General features: G+C 53.2%; 1 protein-coding gene and 1 non-coding gene across 2 annotated transcripts; one reads left to right on the top strand and one right to left on the bottom strand.

Annotated features, from left to right (window-relative positions):
• Positions 1–80: 80 nt before the first annotated feature.
• Positions 81–22491, bottom strand: MAST1 (microtubule associated serine/threonine kinase 1). Its single transcript, XM_057709351.1, has 26 exons — positions 22406–22491; positions 20657–20745; positions 20105–20180; positions 18031–18109; positions 16024–16184; positions 15829–15904; positions 15462–15671; positions 12874–12975; positions 12645–12777; positions 12498–12565; positions 9908–9987; positions 9610–9818; positions 7185–7323; positions 6937–7069; positions 6635–6800; positions 6429–6530; positions 6136–6258; positions 5512–5621; positions 4604–4782; positions 4266–4513; positions 3720–3926; positions 3296–3525; positions 2859–2981; positions 2602–2738; positions 1567–1754; positions 81–1466 (listed from the first exon to the last, which is right to left on the bottom strand). Exons 1-26 carry the CDS (start codon positions 22486–22488, stop codon positions 208–210), a joined length of 4710 nt encoding a protein of 1569 aa, XP_057565334.1. The 5' UTR covers positions 22489–22491; the 3' UTR covers positions 81–207.
• Positions 13205–13277, top strand: TRNAR-CCU (transfer RNA arginine (anticodon CCU)). Its single transcript has one exon. It is a non-coding gene; the product is annotated as a tRNA-Arg (tRNA).
• Positions 22492–23497: the final 1006 nt, after the last annotated feature.

The raw sequence follows: 23497 nt of genomic DNA, 5'->3' as shown, positions 1-23497 counted from the left end.
CCCAAGACTCACCTCCCCTCTTTATGGTAACCAGGACTGGAGTTCTACTCCTCAGCAGGCACACAGGCAAGGGGGAGGAAACATGATGTCCTGCCTTGCTAGGGGAGGAGGGGCTCTAGAAAGCTGACGCAGCACGGACGCACTTTATTTATATGTGTACATATGTATACAGGCGGCTGTACAGCGAAGGGCCAGCGGCTCCCTCTGCTATGGGCCCGGGGGCATGGGGCAGGGCGCCCCTTTTTTGGTAGGGCCTGATGGGGGCACAGCTTCAGCAGGACACCGGGAGGCCGGCCCCACCTCAGGCTTGGTGGTCGGGACCGGGAGGGAAGCAGGTGGGGCTTGGGGCCCTGCACTGCTGGGCACATTCTTTGTTGGAACTTGGGAGGGGGTCTGGGAGTCTGGGGAGAGCTTGGAAGAGGCAGGTTTGGAACGAGGCCCGCTCAGCGTGGTCCGCTCCTCCACCACCTCCAGCACCCAGCGCTCCCGGCCACGCGGGGCCTCAGGTGCGGGAGGCGCCAGGGGTGCGGATTCCTGCAACCCCCTGGAGTCCACACTTGGGAGTTGGGGCACCTCAGCCTTGGCTCCAGGCCGCACAGGCTCTACAACAATGGGCACCAGGGGCGTGCCTGCTTCACCCGAGCTGCTGCGCCGGCCCGTTTCGTGTTCCTGCACCGGGCTCAGCGCGGCCTTGGCCACGGCCCTGGCCGCCCCGCCCGCGCCGTCCTCTGTCTGCACGCTCTGGTGTCGCGTGCCGCTGGCGTCCCGCTCCAGGGCCCGGCCCCCGGGGGTTGTCGCGCGGGGCGGGGTGCAGGCCTCGACGCCACCCGGGGACTCTTTCTCTTTACTCGACGCCGGCGGCCTGGGGGCGCCCTCGGGCAGCAGCGGGTCCGTGCCCAGGCTCAGGGGTGACTCCTGGCGGCCCAGGCGGCGGACGGCGACCTGCCGGGGCGCGCCGGGACCCTCGACAGGGGGCGTCTCGCCGTCCGACTCAGCGAGGCTGTGCAGCGCCAGCTCGCCGTGGAAGTCCTTGCGGAAATCCGGGTGGCCCACCTCGAGGCTGTGTTTGCGCAGCGCGCCCTTCTTGTCGGCGGCCAGCGAGGCTCCCAGCTTCTCCGCCGACTGCACGCGTTTGAGGAGCGGCGAGCGCGGGGGCTCGGCACTCTTAGGGCGCGGGCGCACCACCGGCGGCGACGAGTGCAGCTTGGCCGGGAAGCTCTGCGTCGTGTGCGAGCTGCCCACCGTGTGGCCCGGCAGCGGCGGCGGCGACGCCTGTGTCGGGGACGGCGTGTGCGCCAGCGGCGACAGCGGGATGTTGCCGGCCGACTTGCAGCGCGCAGAGCGGTACTGGCGGTGCAGCTTCGGCGACAGGCCGTGCAGCGTGCTGGGCCGGATGTGGTGCGACGCCGACGACGCGGGCGAGTTGGGCGTGCTCGAGGCCGGCGAGCTGCTCTGGGACGACGCGCCTGCGGGCGCGCGAGAGAGGGCGTTGAGTGCCGAGCTCACCGCCAGGGCACCGCCCCGCCCCCGCGCGCAGCCCCGCCGCCGCGCAGGCGCAGGGCCTACCTAGGTAGGCGGAGTCAGGCGTGGAGCGGTAGCTGTGGGTGGGCGAGCGCGCCGGCAGTCCGTGCGTGGGCGAGCCCGGGAGGCTGTCGCTGGACGACAGCGAACGGTTCAGCGACGACAGAGAGCGGCTAGTGTGCAGCAGGTTCGACTGCTTCGTTATCTTGCGGAAGAGGGAGCTACGCTTCTTGCTGGAGGACAAGGAGGGGACCACCTACCCTGGACCAGACTCCAGAGCTCCCGGCTCCTCCCATTTCAGGGCTTCAAGGTACCTCCAGGAGCCACCCACCCTTTCTGGGCCCTCCCTCTTCAGTTCAACACCAGAGAACCTTTAGCTTTGTCCCACTTGGCTCCTCCCACGCCAGGCCTACCCATTTCTTTCCGACCACTCACAGTCCAAGCTAGAAACACCCATCAAAACAGAACCAACTTTTCTGGCCCCGCCCACCTGTCTAGCCCCGCCCTCTCCAGCTAAACCCACCTATCAGGGAGAAAAGAAATTCACTGGGGACTCAGCCTGGCTTGTCTCACTCCAATCCCCACTCCCTCCTTGTCCAGGTCAAATCCACTGAACAAAACAGAAAACTCCTGGCTCCACCCACCTCTCCTACTTCCTCCTACATATAAGGGAAGAATTTATTTCTACTGGCCTGGCATGCTCATCCCAGATCGAAATCTCTTCTCCCGGCCCCTCTCAGTCGCCTAAATATAATACATCCAGCAAGGCAGAATGATCTCCTGGACCTCGTCCTCTTAGTCCACATCTGCTGGCTCTGCTCTGCTCCCACAGTGCTTTTCCCTCAGCCTAGGAGCTTGGCACATCTTCCTTAACTGACTCCTACTTTCCCAGCCCCTCCTCCTCTGTCGCCTTGGTGGCCCCGGCCATCTTTCCTGTGCACAACTACCTTTCCTGTGAACGTTCCTTCTCCTGTCCTCACCTGTGCCTCTCCCACGTAAGCCCTGGCTATTGCTCAGAAACTGGAGTGTTCCAGGGGCCTGCTGTTTATAGCCCCACCCACTGCACTTGGCCCCACCCACCTCTCCTGGCCCTCCTTGGCAGAGGGCCGCTTGTTCCTCCGAGCCATTTTGGCCTTGTAGCTGCTGCGTCTCGCAGGGCCGATGCGGATGGAGGTATTTTCGAAGGGCGTTGTGGTCACGGCCACTTTGTTGCCACTCTGAGGGAAGAAAGGGGGAAAGTTCTTTGCTGGAAGCTGCTCTGGCAGCTCCAGCTCCCTGAGATCTCCCCCATCTTTCGCGCCCCCCACCCCACAGTTGGCTCTCTTCCATGGACTCACCTTAAGGATCAGCTCGACGACCTCAGGATGCACCATGCCATGCACAGGCTCCCCGTTCACGTGGGTGATGAGGTCCCCGGCACAGAGCCCTGCCTCCTGGGCTGGGCCCCCCTCTTCCACATGCTGGGGACAGGGCACCCCATAGGGGCAGGATTAACAGGATTGGTAACAAGGAAAGCTCCCTAAGCTTATGTGCCAGACACCTAGCTGTGCAGACACGGTAATCTCCATAACACCTTATGAAATATTCTCCCCAGTTTACAAATGAAGAAACTGAGTTAGAGAGGAAAGTGTGACGCGGGGAGCGGTGGTCACAGAGGAGTCTCATCCAGGCTGCCTGGTTCCAGAGTTTAAGTTGCCCCTAACCCCTAGCGGGGAGGGGGGGTGTCTCTCCCTACCTCCACCATAGAACACAGGCTCCACCCAAGAGTGCTCACCCAGACAATGTGCTGTACACTGTAGACATCCGAGTCACCCATGTAGACGCGGATGGCACGCAGTGTGAAGCCATACTTCTTGCCCGAGCGTTGGATGGTGATGGGGGAGCGAAGCCCACTGACAGCCGGCGAGTAGTCCCGGCTGGGTGAGGAGTCCCGTGAGGACGGGTTGGAGGAGAGAGATCGTGGAGACATGGGGCTGGCCAAGGGTGAGCTTCCGTGGGGATCCACTAAAGACACAGACCCATGGTCAGAGGTCAGGGCCAACAGACACAGCTCTCCCTGTGTCTGTTCCTCCCTCCTCCCAAGTCAAAGTCCCAGAGCTCTCATTGGCCCAGCCCAGAGCCAATCACTGTGGACCGGGAAAATGCACCGGGCACCAGTAGGGGCAGCACCTCCCCTGCCAGATGGGGCCCAAGGTCACCTGCAGGGATCATGACAGACAAGGCAGTGGCCGAGGCTGACTTGATGACTTTTCCCCCAGTTCGAGAAGGGCGCTTCTCTACCGCCGGGTCTCCTGACAGCTGTTGGTGCCTCGCCCGGCGCAGAACAAGGTCATTGGTGGCCCTCGGGCCTGATGGGTCCCCATCCTTTGAGGGTGTGCAGAGGTCGCCTGGGCGTGGGCGGTCAGCTGCAACAGAGCAGGTGGGTTAGGGGTGAGTCCAAGGTTATAAACTACCTGCACGCTGTTTCCTCTGCCTGGAATGCTTCCCACTTCTCTCCCTTGCTGGAGTGTGAATTTCATGGGAGCAGGTAACATATGCATCTGGAACAGCTCCTGACACAGAGAAGTGCTCGAATACATTTGCTGACTGACTGAGCATGGAATATGGGTCTTCCTCATGTTGATGAGAATCCCAGGTTGGGGTGTGAAGAGTACACGAGAACTTGCATAAGCACTACCAGGTTTATTGAACGCGCATATATGGCCCCTGGGGAATTGGGGAAGGCGGCAGGAGGGGGCACTCACTGGCCTCCGGGTCCCCGGCGCTGGGGGTGCCATCCCCTTGAGCTGCCTCTTTGGGGGCCCGCGCATCCAGCGAGCCCGGGGGGTCGGAGCTGGGCCGCGGAGGCCTGCGCAGCCGGGCCTCGTCCTCGTCCTCTTGAGGGGCGCTGAAGCGGCTGGGCTCCAGCAGCGCCGAGAAACGGCGGCGCGCGCCCAATGGAGGACTGGCCTCCCCCTCCAGGAAGGTGGCCTCGGACGCCGAGAAGCGCTTGCTGCTCAAAGGGGGCGTGGTCAGAGTAACCCTCAAAAGGTTACTCCCCTTCGGGTCCCGCCCCTAAACCCCAAACCCTGCCCCTGCTCACATCTCCGGGGAACCCCCTCTCCAGGTCTTCTCGCGCAGGGTCAGGCCACCTAGGCCCTCCCGCTTGCCGGCCACCTTCTCCTCTGGGCCCTTGGCGCTCGGCTCCCGCTTGCTGGTCCCTGCTGCTGCCACGGGGGTCTTGGGCTCGTGCTGCGACAGCTGCTCCATACTGCTGTACACCTGCAAGGACGGATGAGTGGTGGTGGAAGCAAGTCCAGCTCCCAGGTCCCGCCTTCCCTCCTGAACCAGTAGACTTCCTGCTACTGGACCCGGCCAAACTACGCTCCGCCCCAATAAAGCCGGGTCCCGCCAAACTCTGGGCCGACCCCAGCCACCTACAGTTCTTCAGCTCTGGACCCACCCCACAAAATTAGGCTCTGACCTATTCTAGACCCTGCCCTGCCCAAGCCCTAAAGAATCTGCTTTCCTTCCTGCCCCGTCTTCCCAGGCCCCACCCAATTATGTGTACCCTCGCCCAAGCCATGTCCTGCACCCCCCTACGTAATGCTCCTCAAAACGAGACCTTGCCCAGCCTCGCCCCTGCCTAGCCCCGCCCGCACTCTCGTTCTCTCCATCCCCAGGTCCTGACCCCGCCCCGTCCAGATCTAGCCCCACCCCATTGTGGGTCCTCATTTCCACAACTGTCCAGGTTCCCTTTAGATTCCACTCGATGCCGAAGACCGGTTCCAAAACCACGCTGCCTCCCTTCCCCGCCCCCCCATCCCAGCCTCATCACTCCCAGATGCTCACTCCCTCAGCAACTTCTCTAGTCTGAGACCTTGGGCCTGGACCCTGCTCCCCACAGCCTCCTCAGTCCCTGCCCACTTCAGGCCCACCTCCACTCTGTACTTAAACACAGGCCCCGCCCTCCCCCGGGCTCACCCCACCCCTATGCCTGCCTTGGCCTACCTTGCTGAATCGCGGGGAGCAGGAGGAGAACTGGCGAATCTCCACAGGCTCCTCCTCCGTCGTGTCATCCTCATCATAGGAGTTCACGTGGTGATACCTGTCTGAGCGGGCTAGGGCGGAGGCGTGGGTGGTGACCGCAGGCACGGGTCCGCTCTTCAAATCACGCTCCTACAGGAGCCAGGTACTGCAGGCTCCGCCACGCCCCTGCCCCTTTCTTGGATCAGATTTAGGCCCCGCCCCCACGTTGGGTTCAGGTGCCACTCTCCGAGGCTCCGTCTAGCCCCGCCTCCATAGAGGCCACACCCCCAGATTCCAGCTAAGCCGCTCTCCACCCTGCCTCCGTCTCTGCCATCCCAGGCCCTTGCCTCGTTCTGGGTCCTGGCACCGCCTCGTAACTTCGGTACACTCTGATTTTCAGAATTTACTCACGTCCAAGCTCCACCCCTACGCCTGCCTCCTTTCTCACCTTCTCAGACTGAGCCCAGCCCCTATGCCAAGCCACGCCCCCGCCACAACCTCAGCCCTCTCCTCCTTTCCAGGGGGCTCGTCTTTTACCCAGCTGGGTCCCAGCCCAGGCCATACCCAAGAGCCCCCTCAGAGGATCCCACCCCCTGTCCCGCTCACTGTCAAAGTAGCTGGTGTCATCCTCAGACTCCAGGTGGGGGATAAACTCGGCCTTCTGCCTTAGCAGCCCTGTCCAATCCAGATCTCGAAAGAAACTGTGCTGCTTCACCTCAAAGGCACCACCTGAGGAGGAAGGGGTGGAGGGGTTCCGGGAGGGAATTGTAGCAACAGCTATGGTCAGCCCAGCAGCCTAGCTCCCCACCCATTTTCTGGCCCAGGGACACGGCACTGGGAGCCGTGTTCCCCGACAACAGACCTCCCAGCTCAGATTCTCTGCACAGCAGAGGCCTTACCTGCCCCTAGCCGGACCAGAGGGTTGGTTTGCAAGAGGCTGGATATAAGGTGCTGGGCATCCGTGGGCAGGGCCTCATCCCCCTCGGGCCACAGGATGTCATCTGCAGAGCAAAGTGTGGAGCTGGGGTTCGCTTTTGGAGTCCATGAGGCCCTGGGCCAGCCCATGTCTCCGTACCCCCTGCCTGCCCACCACGGTGGCACGCACCACTGATGACCTGTCCAAAGAGCTCTTCAGGTGTGTCTCCAAAGAAGGGCACGCAGCCCACCAGGAACTCGTAGAGAATGATGCCCATCGCCCACCAGTCCACCGGCTTGCCGTAGCCCTGGCGCAGGATGACCTCGGGTGCGATGTACTCTGGGGTCCCACACACCTGGGGGCAGGCTGTCAGCCCATGCCCTGGCCACAGGAGGGGCCTCCCGTGGGAGCAGCACCCCCTGCCAGGCCCTGGACCCCACAGTCCTGCTGGGTCACTCCACCCGCGGTGACCCCCACTCCCGCACACACACCTGTTTGTCCAGGAACTCCCGGGCGTCCTTCTCGATGTGGCCCTCGTATAAGTTGGTGGTAAGGCTCATAAGCCCCATCTTGGAAAGGCCAAAATCCGTGAGCTTGATGTGCCCCATGGAGGTGATTAGGAGGCTGCAGAAACAAACTGGGGTCTTAGAGGCAAGGACTGTCCACTTCACTCCTGGCTTTTCCATGCCAGGGCATCCCAAGGGGCAGGGAAAGAGTGATGGGAAAGGTCAAGGCTCACTTGTCAGGCTTGAGGTCGCGGTGTACGATGCCGTAGTTGTGCAAGTACTCGAGTGCCAGCACCGTCTCAGCAAAGTACATGCGGGCCATCTCCACGGGCAGCGCCCCAATGTTCTTCAGCAGGGTGGCACAGTCCCCCCCTGGGGTGAAGGAATAGGCCCACATGAAGAGAGAGGCATCCCTGGCTCAGAGCTGAGCACTCAATATGCACCATAGCACCAAATCCCCATCTCGCATTGCTCCCATTTTAGAGCTAAGGAAAACAAAGGCTCATATAGTGGGCTCCCCCTCCCCAGTCTGCACTAGTAGTGCCCTCTCCCAGGCTTCTCTTGTCCTCTTAGCCATCCTCCAAGGTCAGTATAATCAGCTGATTTTACACGAGAGGGGACTGAGACTCAGAGAGCTTGGGTCATGTAGAGAGTTGTTGGTTGGAGGTAAGGTTTGGTCAGGACTAGGCTGCCTGCTTATGGACTGAGTCTGGGAGAATGACCCTTGATCTAGAGTCTGAACCTTGAGGGCCTTAAAATGTAAATTATTGTCCCCACCAGATTTACTACAAGCAGAATTCATCATTTAGTCTCCCTCGCTGTCCATTCCTCCTTTTCTTAGGGCCAGATTTCCTTCCAGGTTTAGCAGCTGGGTCAGCATTGTAACCCAAGTTGCAGCAGTGACTTTTCCCTCTTTTTTCACAAAGATTGCTAAACTCATAGAATGTAAACCGGAATCTGTTGGATAGTAACCTCACTATATCAGGGCCTGTTTAGAGGAAAGTCCACACATGGGACAGCAGAGCCAAGATATGGAGCGATTACTAATGACATGATTTGAGCACCTAGATATAGCCATTCATGAAGGTGACATTGATTTTTTTAAATCACAAGTCAGTAAAGTTCTTTCTTTCCTTTTTTTCTCTCAAACCAGATTTATCTATGTCAGAAACTGATGAATCAGACTCCCGAAACTGTGCCCCCTGCAGTGGAAGCACAATGTCCTAACCACTGGACTGCCAGGGAATATGAATTTGGCCAAAACCACAGATAATCCTGACACACTTATGCAGAGAACAAAGTGCCTATGTGGTCATGGCCTTCCTGAGCCTTATGTCCTTTGTTGCCATCATCACTGTATGAAACAACCTTGTCTCTTTTGGCTTATTTTCCTTGTTTATTGTATGTCTATACAGACTTGAATGTTACCTACATGAGGGAATAGTGTGTTTGTCTGGGTCTCCACTGTGCCACCAGCACCCAGCACAGCATGTGGCATGAGGTAGATGATGAGGGGACATATGTTGAGTGACTGAATGGTCAATTAAGACTTGGAGGTGGCACAGCTGTAGCCCTGTAAGATCGTGTGTGTGTTCTAATAACCATAGTACATGTGTGTTTGGACGACGGATGGATTACTATTTGAGATGGATAAACAGATGAAAAACCTATGCATTGGTGGTTGGATGACTGGATGGTTGGTAAATGGATGGATAAACTGATGGATGAATTGTGATCAATAGAAGGAGTTAGATAGCTAGCTAGATAAAATGAGATAGCTGCTAGAATGGAGGTTTGGATGAATGAATAAAAATAAGAATAGTAAATGATGGATGGAAAGATGGATGGATAGGTGATGGATTAATAAATGGGTAAATAGGTATTGGTGGATAGATGGATGGTAAGTAGATAGGTGAATAAACGGATGGATGAATGAATGTCTAGATATAGAAAAAGATGGATGGACAGAGAATAGATGTACAACACAAGGAGTGAACCCTAATATAAACTATGGACTTCAGTTAATAATTATGTATCAATATTTGTTCATCAATTGTAACCAATGTATCCCACAAATACAAGATGTAAATAACAGGGGAAACTGGGCGGTGGTGGCGGCGGGGGGTGGTGGTGGGAGCAAGTATGTGGGAACTGTTAGTACTTTCCAGTCAATTTTTCTATAAACCTAAAACTGCTTTAAAAAAATGAAGTCTATTAATTTTTGAAATAGATGTAATACAATATTGTAAATCAACTATACTTGAATAAAACAAATAATGATGTGATGAATAAACAGCTATATTGATGGACAAACAGATGGATAATCAGATGGATGAATGGGTGGAGAGATGGCACATAGATATATGGATAGAAAAACAGATGGATTAGCAAATGAATAGATGAAAAGAAGGAAGGATGGATGGATGGATAATTGGATGGATGTATCTATATTGAAAGAAATGAAAATAGATAACTCAATAGATGGCTGGATATAAATAAACAGATGGAAGGGATGATCAATGACTGGATGAATAAATGGGAGGATAAACATACAGGTGGGTAGTCAGTTTGGTGACTGGGACTCAGGCAGGCCACTCCCAGCAGCCCTGACTAGCGCGCATCCCCTCATCTTCCCCACAGCCCTGCACGCTGCCACACCTTCCACATATTCCATGACCATGCACAGGTGGCGCCGGGTCTCAAAGGAGCAGAACATGCCGACCACAAAGGGGTTCTCAGCAAAGGTGAGGATGTCACGCTCCACGAACGCCTGCTGGATCTGGTTGCGAAGGATCAGGTTCTGCTTATTGATCTTCTTCATCGCAAAGCGCTGCCTCGTGTCCCGGTGCCGCACCAGGTAGACAGCGCTGCAGGGGGAGAGAGCGAGGACCGGCCATCACCTCCGAGACACCCGGCCTCCGCCACCCTCCCCCCGCCAGAGCCCCGGGTGGCTCACCCGTAGGCACCGTTGCTTATGAGCTTGATGGTCTCAAAGTCATTCTCTCCAGGTGGTTTCTTAGCCTTGGTGCTGCGGCCCTGCAGGGGAAAGATGGAGACCATCTCATCATCATCATGAGGCTGGGACTCTTGTTATTCCACTTAAAACATGGGGACACTGAGGCACAGGGAGGGTGGGTGGGTCCTTCATCCAAGTGCCACAGTGAGGGAGTAACAAAATCAGGACTTGAACCCAAGACTGGCTGACACTGAAGCCATATAACTAACTTCTCTCCATTAGGAAAGAAACCTACAAAATGGCTAATCACCCTAATATATAACGAGCTCCCAGAAATCAACAACAACAACAAAACTAACAATTGAAGAGAAAAAATAGGCAAGATATGTGAGCTAGAGTTAGAGCTCTTAACCATATGAATAAAATGTTGAGCCTCACATATAATGTCAGAAAAGCAAACTAAAACTACCGCAAGATACCATTTTTCACCCAGCACATTGGAAAAAGAAAAAAAAATCCAAATGTCTGACACACTCTGTGGGCAAAGCTGTGGGGAAACAGATACTTTTATACCTTGCAGTTGGGAGTATAAACTGGTACAGCCACCATGAAAGGTATTTTGGTATATATCAAAATTACAAATGTATGTTCCTTTTAATCCAGCAATTTCACTTTTGAATTCATGCTACAGATATGCTTGCACATGTGAAAAATGACATATATACTATCTTGCTCATTTCAAGATTGGAAACAATCCACACATAGGAAATTGGTTATATAAACACATGAGGGGATATAATATAAAGGAATATTGTACCACTGTTTTTTAAAATGAGGAATCTCTGTACACTTATTCAGAAAGTTCTCCAAAGTATTTTATTAAATGAAGGAGAAAAAACAAGGAACAACATGCACTGTATGCTTTTTTATGTAAAAAAGAGGGCAAAATACAATCATAGTTGAGGTAATAGAAATATGTGGGACTAGAGTGGGTATAAGATTTTTCACTGTGTAACTTTTTTCTTAAATAAGTTTTATTTTTCTTAGGGACAAGAGATTTATTACATAAATATTTCACAAACAGATCTGTGAGATATAAAAATATTGAACTTCTATGCTCCTAAGAATGTAGCCCCAAAGAGTCTGACACAAACATCGACAGAATTACAAAGAGAAATTACTCAAAACAAGAATTTAACACATTGCTCTCAGAAACTATCAGATCAATCTGGCAAAAAAAAAAAAATGAATAGGAAGATGGAAGATTTGAATCACTCAATTAACAACTTTGATTGAACAGAATTACATAGGATCCTACAAACAACAATTAAAGATAAATACCTTTTTAGAGTTTTAGACTTTTGAGTGATGTCATTCCATTACCTATTCAAAAAATTAAACAAATGGCATGTATAATGAGATTTAAAAAATATATATGTATATATATATAAAGGACAGAGGTGTGTGTATGTGTGTGAAATCATAGAAAATTTTGAAACAAAGGTCACAAACCCAAATGCCTTCAGGGGCCAGGCATACCAGGTGAGAGCCATGGGTGATTGGGGTGTAGGTAACCCATATCTTAGGCCAGCCCCAACTCAATGCCAGCTGGTTCCATCACAGTGTTGTCAGAACTTCTGATTTTTCAATAAAGGCACAAACCCAGATTTTAATCTTAACCTTCCAATTTCTAAATTTTGTTTTAACTTTTTGAAAACATGAGGCAGCTCAGAGAAAACACATGTATGACCATTGTGGTGGGCAATCTCCACCAGATATGTGGAACATCTACCAAAGTGTGGTTGACCTGGGCGTGGAATTATAGTAATTTTTACTATGCTGAGCTGTTAACACACAGGGACATTCAGCCCACTCAAAACTCCGTGCAGCATTCCTCAAGAAATTAAGTATAGAATTACCATGTGACCCAGCAATTCCACTCCTAGGTATGTACCTAAAAGAACTGAAACAGTTGTTCCAACAAATGCTTGTACACAAATTTTCATAGCAGCACTATTCACACAATAGCTAAAAGATGGAAACAACCTAAATGTCCATCAAAGAACAATGGATAAACAAAATGTAGTATGTGTTATTTAGCCATGAAGAGGAATGAAGTACTGATTTATGCTACAGCATGGATAAGCCTTGAAAACATTATACCAGACACCAAAGGCCACAGAGTGAATGATTCCATTTATATGAAATACCTAGAATCAGCAAATCAACAGAGACAGAAAGATCTGGAAAGCAGATCTGTGGTTGCCACGGGCTGTGGGGGAGGGGGTTGATGGGGGAGGAATTGCTTAATGGGTATCCTTTTGGGATGATGAAGTGTTCAGGAACTAGACAGAGATAATGGCCACACAACATTGTGAATGTAGTAAATAACAATGTTATATGTATTTTACCATGAAAAGAAAAAAGCCTATGGAGGAAGAGCTGTTATTAACCCATTTTACAGAAGGGGAAACTGAGGCTCAGAGTGGGGACCAAGACATCCACCCAGCCTGAGGACAAAGAGAGAGGAGGTGAGCCCCGACCAGTCGCTCCAGACCAGAGTGTTGTTTGCTGGGCCACCTGGACTTACCTCAGAGAGGTCGTCCTGCTCAGGTGTGTTAGAGCCGCCACTGTCCTGTTCCTCCAGGTGTACCACATCTAGGAAGGGAATGAGAGTGAGCAGAGGCTGGGGTCCCAGCTGGTTCACCCGCAGTCCCCTGCACCCACCAGCCAGCACCTGGAAAGGGGTCACGGGCAAGGCCCAGCTGGCGGATGATGTAGCGGGGGATGTCCGTCTTAACAAGGTGGCCCTCCTTAGCATGGCCCTCGGCTGCCTCCAGTAAGTGGTAGAATTCCTCTGGGTTGAATTCCTGAGGCAAGGCAGGGTGCACTCAGGGTGAACTCCGAGGTGTCCCAGCCAGCCCGTCCCCTGTCCCCCCCCCCCCGCCCATGCCCAGCCCCCTCACCAGGCATTCCAGCAGCCTCGCTGGGCGTGAGATGATAATAAGCAGCTTCTTCACCAGCTGAGTGACGAAGGCCACCTCCAAGCTCTCTGAACGTTCATAAGCCTGGGATGCAGGGCATAGTGGGGGTGGGGCTTACAGGCACCTTTCCTGAGCCAGGCTTCTCTCCCATCCCCACAGGAATTGGCAATACTGCTGCTGTTGTCCCATTTTGCAGGTGAGAAAACTGAGGCCCAGGCCACATGGTAAAAATAATCATTATTGTTATTATAGCAAAAATGGTCCTAAAACCTTCAGTCACTCAACTCATCTTCAAAACAGCCCCATAGGGACTTCCCTGGTGGTCCAGTGGGTAAGACTCTGTGCTCCTAATGCAGGGGGCCCAGGTTCAACCCCTGGTCAGGGAACTAGATCCCACATGCATGCCGCAACTAAGAGTCCACATGCTACCACTAGGTCCACATGCCACAACTAAGAAGGCTGCATGCTGCAATGAAGATCCTGCATGTCACAGTTAAGACCTGGCGCAGCCAAAATAAATAAATAATAAAATAATAAATAGATAGATAGATAGATAAATATTAAAAAAAATAAAAGAGCCCTATAATCCAGGCTAAGCTAAAAATCCCTCTGCCTGGCATGCTCTCTCCTCAGATCCCTGCATGGCTCCCTACTTCTCCTTCTTTAGGTCTCTGCTCAGTTGTCAGCTCCTCATGAAGGTCTGCCCTGACCCTTCCAATCCAAAGTCACACCCCACCTCCTGGTAGGACCTTCAGTCGTCATTACTCTACTCTCCTGTTCCTGTTTTCTATGAAACAGGCCACATATTAATTTATCTATCATGCCCATCAAAGCCAAGACTACGGTGAGGCAAACGAGGCAGTCACCTTGGGCACCAAAAAACTCAGTTTTCAAAATAACTAATATTTTAATGCACTATTTGAAAAATCAAAATTAATGTAAGAAAAAAAAACATGACATGCAAAATATATTTATTTTTCGGCCACATGGCTTGCAGGATCTTAGTGCCCCCAGCAGGGACTGACCAGGGAGCGAATCCTGGGCCCTGGCAGTGAAAGTGCCAAGTCCTAACCACTGGACAGCCAGGGAATTTGCAGAAAAATTTAAGTAAGGACAGGATCCCAGAGGGCTGGGCCAAGCCATACTGGAGCTTGAATCAAAAGGAAAAGTGTGGGGTCATTTCTAAGTGCTTTTATGTTTTTCAAATGATTAATGGTTTTAATGGAAACAGTATTATTGATTAGTTTGTTTCCATTAAAACCAAGAAAGTTAAATTATAACAAATTTTGGGTTAATTATATTTTATTTATTTATTTGGTTGCACCGGGTCTTAGTTGTGGCATGCGAACTCTTAGTTGTGGCATGCCTGTGGAATCTAGTTCCCTGATCAGGGATCGAACCCAGACCCCTGCACTGCCACCAGGGAAGTCCCTGGTTTAATTATAAATAAAATATTTAAACTTAAAATAATGTTAAGTTTTAACAGACCTTCTTTTTCAAGTTTTTCAATAATTAATGTTCTGAGGGGGGAAAACTACCTGCCTCATCCTAGTCTCAGTCCTGATGCCACCTGAGAAGGTAGCATTTGAGTAAAGACCTGAAGGAGGTGAAATTCCTGCTTCCTGTGGAGGTGGGGGATAAATTGGGAGGTTGGGGTTGACATATACACACTACTATATATAAAATAGATAACTAATAAGAACCTACTGTAGGGACTTCCCTGGTGTTGCAGCTGTTAATCTGCCTGCCAATGCAGGGGATAGGAGTTTGAGCCCTGGTCTGGGAAGATCCCACATACCGCGGAGCAACTAAGCCCAAGCGCCACAGCTACTGAGCCTGTGCTCTAAAGCCCACAAGCCACAACTACTGAGCTCATGCTCTGCAACTACTGAAGCCCACAGGCCTAGAGCCCATTCTCCACAATAAGAGAAGCCATCGCAATGAGAGGCCCGCACACTGCAACAAAGAGTAGCCCCACTCGCTGCAACTAGAGAAAGCCCACACACAGCAACAAAGATCCAATGCAGTCAAATAAATAAAATTAAATAAAAAAAAACTTACTGTATAGCACAGGGAACTCTACTTAATACTCTGTAATGACCTATATGGGAATAGAATCTAAAAAAGGGTGGATATATGTTTATGTATAACTGATTCACTGTGCTGTACAGCAGAAACTAACACAACATTGTAAATCAACTATACTCCAGTAAAAATTAAAACAGTGGAAAAATAAAAGAAACTCAAATTATTACTGTCAATATCATCAAATATCGACAGAATTTGAAAATCTTGGTTATAATAATACAGTGATTTTGATGAAATAAAGGCAAAAGGTGCATTTTGTGAAATAAATATATATATATTAAAAAAATTCCTGCTTCCTTCATCAGACCTAGAGCAAGTATCTAGTCTTTCTCCTCCACCCTTCAACCCCCAGCTCCACACCAGCCGCTTGGCACGTGGTAGGCGCCCTCTGAATGGATGTGGGATGAAGGAAAGGATGGGGATATTGAGCCTGATTTGGGGGTTCAGAGCCTGAGGTGGGCCCGGCCTCCTGGTGCACTCACGTCCTGCAGCAGCTTCTCCAGGTTTTCCTGCAATTCGTAGAAGTACACGGTTGTGATGAGGCCGTCGCGGGACTTGGTCAGGCAGTCCCGGGCCAACTCGATGATCTGGTGGTGGATGAAGCTGAGCACGCCGTCGGCCAGCGGCAACACGCTGTCAGGTTCGTAGGCGCGGGCGAAGTCGCGCAGCTTCTCTTCCATCTGCGCTGTGGCCTGCGGTAGGGACCGAGGAAGGGCCGGGATGCCGGCGCGGGACTCTGCCGGGAGGCAGTCGTTGCCCCGCGCCGGCCACCAGGGGGCGCGCGGAGCTAAGGTGAATGAGGGCTCCGGCCGCCCCGCTTCCCTGCCGCCGCCCCCAGCCCCGCCTCACCTTCGGGAACCTCTCCTTGTAGACATGGTTCATCATCACGATCTCATTGTCGTAGGAGGAGGGGGATCGCCCGGGGCTGTGGAGAGAGAAACCCATTGTGTCCAGCCCCCTACCTCCAAAACTGCAGACAGGCGTCTCGCAGGGCACAAGTCCCCAGACCTACTAGCTTGGACGCGGAGGGGGATGCAGGCCCACCTGAGGCTCCGCGAGCGAGGCCGCACAGCAGGGGAGCGGCGGCCACCATCCTCATCCGTGATGCTCTCGGTGCTGCCGAAGTGTTTGGAGAGGAAGTGCAGCTCGTCCACGGTGGGCTGGTAGGGCAGCTGGTGCAGGCGCTCCTGGGAGGAGCAGGAAGACTGGGGGGAGGGGCGGGGCCGGGGTCAGAGCCGCCACGGTCCCCCCACAGCTCGGGACCCTGGTATGGGACTCCCGAGACTGGCGGGCCACTGAGCAAGACCAGATTCTGGACCTATGATCCTTGGAACCCAAAGTTCAGCTTGGGATGCTTGGCGACAGATTGGGGGTGGGGAGCGGGGACAGACACGGATGAGAACAGTGACACAGACATGAATGTGGCCCGAGGGAGCCTGTGAAAACCTGATCCAGGTCACATGCCTCCTCTGTTCAGAACTCTCCATGGATCCCACCTTACTCATGGTGAATGCCTAAGTCCATGCCACAGCCCATAAAGTCTTACAAGATCTGATCCTGTCTCCTTGCCATCACCTCCTCTCACTCTCCCCCTACACATGCTCTGCTCCAGCTGCACAGGCCTCCTTGATGGTCCTTGAACAAGCCAGGCACACTCCTGACTCAGGGCCTTTGCACTGACTGTTCCCTCTGTCTGCCGCACATCTACTGTGGATCACTTCACCTTCAAGTCTTTGCTTTATTTTTTTTCTTTAAGAACTTTTATTGAGACACAATTGACATACAATAAACTGCATATATTTAAAGTGTACAATTTTATTTCTTTTTCTTATTAGTAATGTGTATCAGGCAATCCCAATCTCCCAATAAGTCTTTGCTTTAAAGTCACTCCTCAGGAGGCCCCTTCTGACCACATCCATCATTCCCTCTCCTTGCCCCAACTCATTTCTTCTTGCTGACTTCTTATCTCCTGACTTACTACTGTATATCTTTATGACTTATTTGTTATCGTTGTTTGCTCCTCCAGGGCAGGGACTTGGTTCTCCTTGGTCACTGGTCAGGGCCTGGCATGCAGTTGGGGGCAACATGGACCCACAGACATCAGTGGAGGAATACAAGGACAGCCACCTGATTCTGCAGGCAGAATGATCTTTTTCAACATGGCATCACTCATTTCCCTGCTTAAAACTTCCCATCCCAGCATTATCTATTCATCTTTTCAGTGCACATAATCTGTGACTTACAGAATCAGTAGGTCAGACTGAAATTTTATTTTAATGTAATATAAAGCAAAAAAAAAAAAAAAAAGCCTTTCTATGGCTTTCCATTGCATTTAGAATAAAATCCACCTCGCCATCCTGTTCAAGAAGTCCCAGCATGATGAGGGTTGCTGCCTGCCACACCTCTGTTCCTCCACTTCCAACCCAAAGCCCCAGCCACACAAGGCTATTTTCACCTTTCCAAATGCCAAAAGTTCTCTGTTGCCTCTGGGAGTTTGCATATGCCGTTCCCCCTTCCTGAAACCCACCACTCTAGCACCCCAAGTTGTAAATGTCTTCTTACTGATCTGTCTCCTCTCATCAGGGCTTTGTGAGTCCTTGGGCCCTGACCCAGCTTGCAGAGCCCCACCTATCACATGTTGGTCATGTGATAAATGTCTGCAGAACATTGTACCAATGTATGGATGAGCGAACCAGAGAGACAGGTAGAAAAGAGGGCAGACAGAGAGAGAGACTTTGGGTATCACAGTGGGTGAGCAAATGGGCTCTGGGTGAAGGGGGTGTGGCCTGGCCCTGGCCAGCTGCAGAGACTTGGGCAAGTGGCTTAACACATGAGTCTTAATGTACCTGTCTGTAAAATAAGTACGAAGTAAGTAGGACACCCTAGAAAATATGTTGAAGATGGAGAACAGGACCTTGGCAGGACTTGTAACTCACTAAGAGATGGACAGATGAAAACCTTGGAGAACAAGAGAAACCCAAATCTCTCATTTAGGCCAGTCCAGCCAGCCCCCTACGGCTCCCACCCATCGGCCCCACCTGCCACACTCACCGAGACGGTGGAGCTGGGTGTGTTGGTGCCATAGCCAGACGAAGGGAGAGAAGCCAGAGACCAACGGCGTCCGTCCGCCCTGGAACCCAGCCGACATGCTCAGAGGCCGCCAGGACCCACCAGTCCCCCCCACTCCACAGGGTGTGAGAGAAGCCACTGGCCACGGCCAGGGAAGGGGGTGGCAGAATATATCTGTGCTCTGAGATTCCTGAAGGCCCTCAGAGTCAATGAGGTAAAGAGGAAGTCTTCCAGCCAGGCACTCAGGACCTGGAGCAAAGATCAGTATCCTCTGATCCTTTCTATGATGCTCCTCTCCTGCCATCCTCATGCCAAACAAGCCTCTAAAGTAAAAAGCCCACTCAAGGAAGTCATCCAAGTGGGACCCCAAAAGATGACCCCTAGAGGACCCCCCATGAGAAAATTCTCAGAGGAAGATCACTTGGGTCTTTTCAGAGAAGAAAGGTTCCTTCCTCACACACACACACACACACACACACACACACGCTCCCACAGACACAATCACTCTCATGGCCACATCCATTAGTATCACTGTTACTAGTACGATTGAGTTCACACACTGAAATTCACACACAGTCACACCACGTGACTCTTCAACACAGACACGCACATGCATTCACTGTTCCATACATGGACACAAATATTACATGGTTCCAGGCTAACACACACTCACACATGCAAAAAGATGTACACTCACATATAAACACATACACTTACAGAGACCTGGTACTCACTCTCTGACACACACAGACACACACTCCCCCACACACTCTAGACTTTCACATTCACGTGACACGCATTGAATACACCCTCACGAACTCAGTCACACATTCAAACTCTCACAGAGCCACACACTCATTCACACTCCCACACAAATTACACATTCACATGGAGACACACATGGAGGTACATGTTTCCTCAGCTATTCACACACATTTCCAGCCCTAGAAGTACGCGGTCACACACGCTCACTCTCACATGCTGATGCACACCCATGGGTACATGTGCAGGCATGGGCTGCCTCACATATTCACGACCTCACAAACGCACACACAACCAAATCAGCACACAGACTGCACACTCCCATGGACACACACTCCCACGCACTGGACTCCTCTCTCCAGGCAATGACCTCGCTCAGCCCACCTGCTTCCCAGCCCTCCCTCCATGTAGGCAAACACATCTGGCTCAGTCTTGGAGCCCTTTTCTGGCTCCCTATTTCCCTCAGCTGAATTCCACGGTAGAGGGGAGCCCCCACTCTCCCAAGGGAGCTGTCCTCTGTCCCCACAGTCTCCTGTGACTCCCACACCACAGCTTTCACCATCCTTTGCAGTGATCTGCGTTGCCTGCCCAACTCAGCTCCGAGGATAGAGAAGGGATGTGGTTAACCCCATATCCCTGCTCTCAGAACACAGCAGTTGTTCAGACAACGCTTTCAGAATGAATAAAGTTCAAAGAAAAAGAGACTCGTCCAAACACCCTGGTGACTCCTAGAAGTTTCCCCCTCAAAATTCAAAGAATCTCTCTTCCTTCCCCAATCTTGCCAAAGCTCCCCCCCCACCCCGAAAATTCATCTTAGGGACACTCCAGAAACCCACAGAGACCTCCGGAGGGAAACCTGAGATTTCTCCTCTTTGGGCCCTCGAGAAATAGCCCTAGGCGCCCTCCCCCGCGCCATGGACCAAGGCCTTCGATGGGCTTCAAAAAGTCTGCGCTTGCGCACTTCCTCCCTGCTTCCCTGTCCTGTTGCTACGGAAACGCCTGGCCTGGAGAGCGAGGCTTGGGAGACTAAGACCCCGGTCCCATAGCGCAAGCGCTTTCACTCCGCGGCAAAGGAAGCCCCTCCCCTTCCCTGGTTCTGAACAGGCGGTTGGCCCCGCCTCCTTATAGGTCCCGCCCCTAAGGCTGGGAGCCTGTTCCTGCCAGGACCTTGGGGCACTCTGCGGGTCCCTTAGGCCCTGACTCAGGTGCAGTTAGAAGGAAAACAGATGGTGGCCCAGACGGTGGGTGCAGAGGGTATGGCCAGGGTTCTGGGGCCCTGAGGAGAGGGACTCACCTTCGGGAGGAGGCAAAGGAGAAATGGGCGGGGGTGCTGGGGGAGAAGTTGCGGGGGCTGTCCAGGGGACTGCTACCTGTGGCGGAAAGAGGGGGATCTTCAGGCCTAGGGTGGGAGGCAATTCCATCAAACCTCCTGATCCTCAAAGCGGGTTCCAAACAACAGCTTGTTCCCTCTGTAGCCTAATCCCACCGGTGTATGAGTGAGCCACTCCCCTTAGCCGTGGCCCTTCCTCTCAAAATGTTTTGGCTACCGAGTCCAGCACAGCCCCTCTCCAGGCCAATTCCTTCCTTTTCGGGGTGGCCCCGCCCCTTAGGTATGGCTCCTCCTTTCTGCCCCATCCCCTTTCCAATCAAGCTCCTCCTGGGCCTCCGCCCATAAATGCCCGTCCCTCTGCGGACTGGCCAAGCCAACACAAGGATGGCCCCGCCCCTTGTCCAATCCGGGTCCTCTCTCTCCAGACTCTGGAGCACCCCTCCTGTGGCATGGACACACCCTCGCCTGTGGCCACGCCTCCTCTAGTCTGGTCCACAAACCCACCACCTGTCTCACCCAGGTGTCCAGGTAGTGGGGAGTGGGGTCGCGGCAGCGTGGGCGAAGTGCTGGTCAGGATGAGGCTTTTCCGGTTGCTGGTGCGGCAGCTGCGGGGAAGGCGAGGCAAGGGGCCGGACCCGGCCGTAGCTCAGTGAGTTTGTGAGCCCAGTCCGCCGCCCTCCCATCTCAGATTCCCATCTGTCTCCCAACTGTGTATGCTTGGATGTGCCCCCAAAGGACTGCTCCGAGGAGGAGGCAGTGGAGGCCTCGGTAGGGATGTGTACGGGAGGGGATGCGTTTGTGATGTGTATGTGCAAGGCTCCTGGTGTGGCTCATGTGTGACCATGTATGGCACAGTGTATCAGTCACGGGGTGACAGTCATGTCCACATGACACCAATGGAGATACCGAGTGTCTGTGTTTTTGGGTCCTTGAGTAACATTCACTGTGTGTATCCAGGTGTGGCACTCAGTGTGTGAGGTCAGCACTGGGAGCATCCTAGTGTGACATCATGTGTGACAGCCCTTGGGTTTATCTTGTGTGACATGACCTGTGACTTTGTGTGTCTATGTGACAGTGTAACGCCGCTTGCCCATGACTAGATGTGAACTGTGTACTGCAAAGTGTGCGCGAGGCATGATTTCTGCTACATGTCTATGTCTTTGTGTAGCGCTCTGAGTCTGTATGAGATGCTGTCCTTGTGTCTGAGTGTGACATTCACCATGTGTGTCCCCTTGTGACATCTACTGTGTGTGAGTTCAACACCCTGTGACACTGGGCACGTCTGAGCATGCCACTGTGTGTGACATGAAGGAAAATGTGTGAAAACCTATGATATTATGTGTCTCCACCTCTGCGAGGTTCTGTGTCTGTTATTCTGTCATCCGTGTGACACAGCATGACCTGCTTAGGTGATACTGTATGTTGTGGCATTGCACGGATGTCATTGCCACACGTGTCTGTATGCATCTCAGATGGCATAATCGGGTGTGTGGATCACTAGGCATGCGACATCTTACTGGGTGTACACTACACTGTGCCTATGGGCTTACCTGTCTCTGTGAAGCTGCGAGTACCCTTGTGTGTCTGTGCGTGCCTCTGACCTATGGCCACCATATGGCTGGTTACGCGTGGCGACTGCCAGGTGTATCTGGGACACTAGGGCTGTTGTGTGTGTATGTGTGTATGACATCATGTCCTGCGTGACGCTGTGTGTCACTATTTTTCGTATGAGGTTGTGTTCTTTGGGGGGGCGGTTGTTCTATGATAAAAGCCCCCCCGTCATTCTGCCCCCAACGACCCCAGCTTCCAAAGAGGGACCCTCCAGCCCCTCCACTCCCTTCCCACCGCTCCCCCCACCCCCCGACGCAGTGACTGAGCATATTCGCGCGGCCAGAGCACGCGGCATGGGGATGGGGGGAGGCCAGGCTGCGGCTATTGTTCTGAGGGTGCTAAGCCCCCCACCCTCCCCTTCTTCCCCTACCCTCACCGGGCTGCCAGAGCCCGCAGCGCCGGCAGACAAAGGCGCCGCAATCCCCCACCGGGCGCAGCCCCCTCCCCCCGCGGCGGTCCTTTCTAGCGTGCAGTGCCCCCCAGCCTCGACCCACACTGCTCCCCATTCAGCCCCATCCCTGGCAGGAAGGCGCAGCGCGGGCACCTCTGGCGCAGCTGGACCGGGTGCAGCATCCCGGGCCCCGCCCTACAGCAGCAGCCGGAAGGCGGCTTTGGGGGAAGGCCAGGTCAGGGTCTGAGGGATCGGGGGTCTACCTCTTGGTGCGGCGGAACATACTGCCGCCAGGGAAGGAGGGCATCGAGAAATTGGAAAGCGCGGTCCAGAGAGAGTCAGACATGACCCGGCGGCGGCGACATGGTGGCAGGTGCGGCAGCGGCGGCGGCGCGGGGAACAAGCGCGCGGGGCGGAGGCTGGAGCCGCAGCGGGCAGAGGAGGGAGGGGGAGGGGAAGGCCCGCGGCTGCCGCCCGCCAGGAGGGGGCGCTGCTGCGCACCAGAGAGCCAGGCCCCGCCCACGCGCGCGCCTGGCGCCCCCACCCGGGCTGGAGAAGGGGCGGTCAGCCCCGCGCATCTCTCCCCAGGGCTCACCTGCTGCTTTTCCGCGGCAGGGGCAAATCTTTCTGGAAGGCAAAGAAGCAAAAGGATAGAGGTCAGCGGGGACCAGCAGCCACTGCCTAAAAGCCCTGTCAGCCCCCTGGAGGGGAGAGGTGGGATGGGACAGGTCCTTAACCAGAATCGTCACCTGCGCCCTTGGCCAGGAGCTGAGGGCTGGGCTCCTAGGGGAAAAGGGTACCAGGGTGATTCCTCTCCCGACCCCCAGAGGCCAGTAGAGGGCCCCATATAGGATTCCTGAGTTGCCTTCTCAATGTGTGTTTGTCCAAATGAAATAGGGGTCGTTATCTGAGCACCTACTACTGTATGACAGGCCCCGTGATAGGCACTGGGGACACAGCAGTGAATGAGACAAAAAATCCTGCCCTTTTGGGACTAGCATTTAACGGAAGGAAGCAGTCAAACAAGATTAATGTAGAAGTGAACGAAATAATTTTAGACAGAAATAAATGTTATGAATAAAATTAAGCAAGGTGATGCGATGGAAAATGGCTAGGAGGGGGACATGATGGTTATAGAGTGTTGCTCTCTGGAGGTGATTTTTAAGCTGGTTGCTGAAAAATAAGAGTCAGCCAAGGGAGACTCTGTGGAGAGACCATTCCAGGTGGAGGGAATTGCAAAGGCCTGGAGGCAGGAATAAACTTGGCATGCTCAAGCATGAAAGGTTGAATGACTGGATGAATGAATGAATGACTCCTCCACACCTCAATGGTTCTACCCCACTCTCAACCAGATT

The sequence above is a fragment of the Hippopotamus amphibius genome, chromosome 15, assembly GCF_030028045.1.
Source record: "Hippopotamus amphibius kiboko isolate mHipAmp2 chromosome 15, mHipAmp2.hap2, whole genome shotgun sequence".
NCBI lineage: Eukaryota > Metazoa > Chordata > Mammalia > Artiodactyla > Hippopotamidae > Hippopotamus > Hippopotamus amphibius.
The sequence above is the reverse complement of the archived record's forward strand: the minus strand, read 5'-3'. Positions and strand labels throughout refer to the sequence as shown.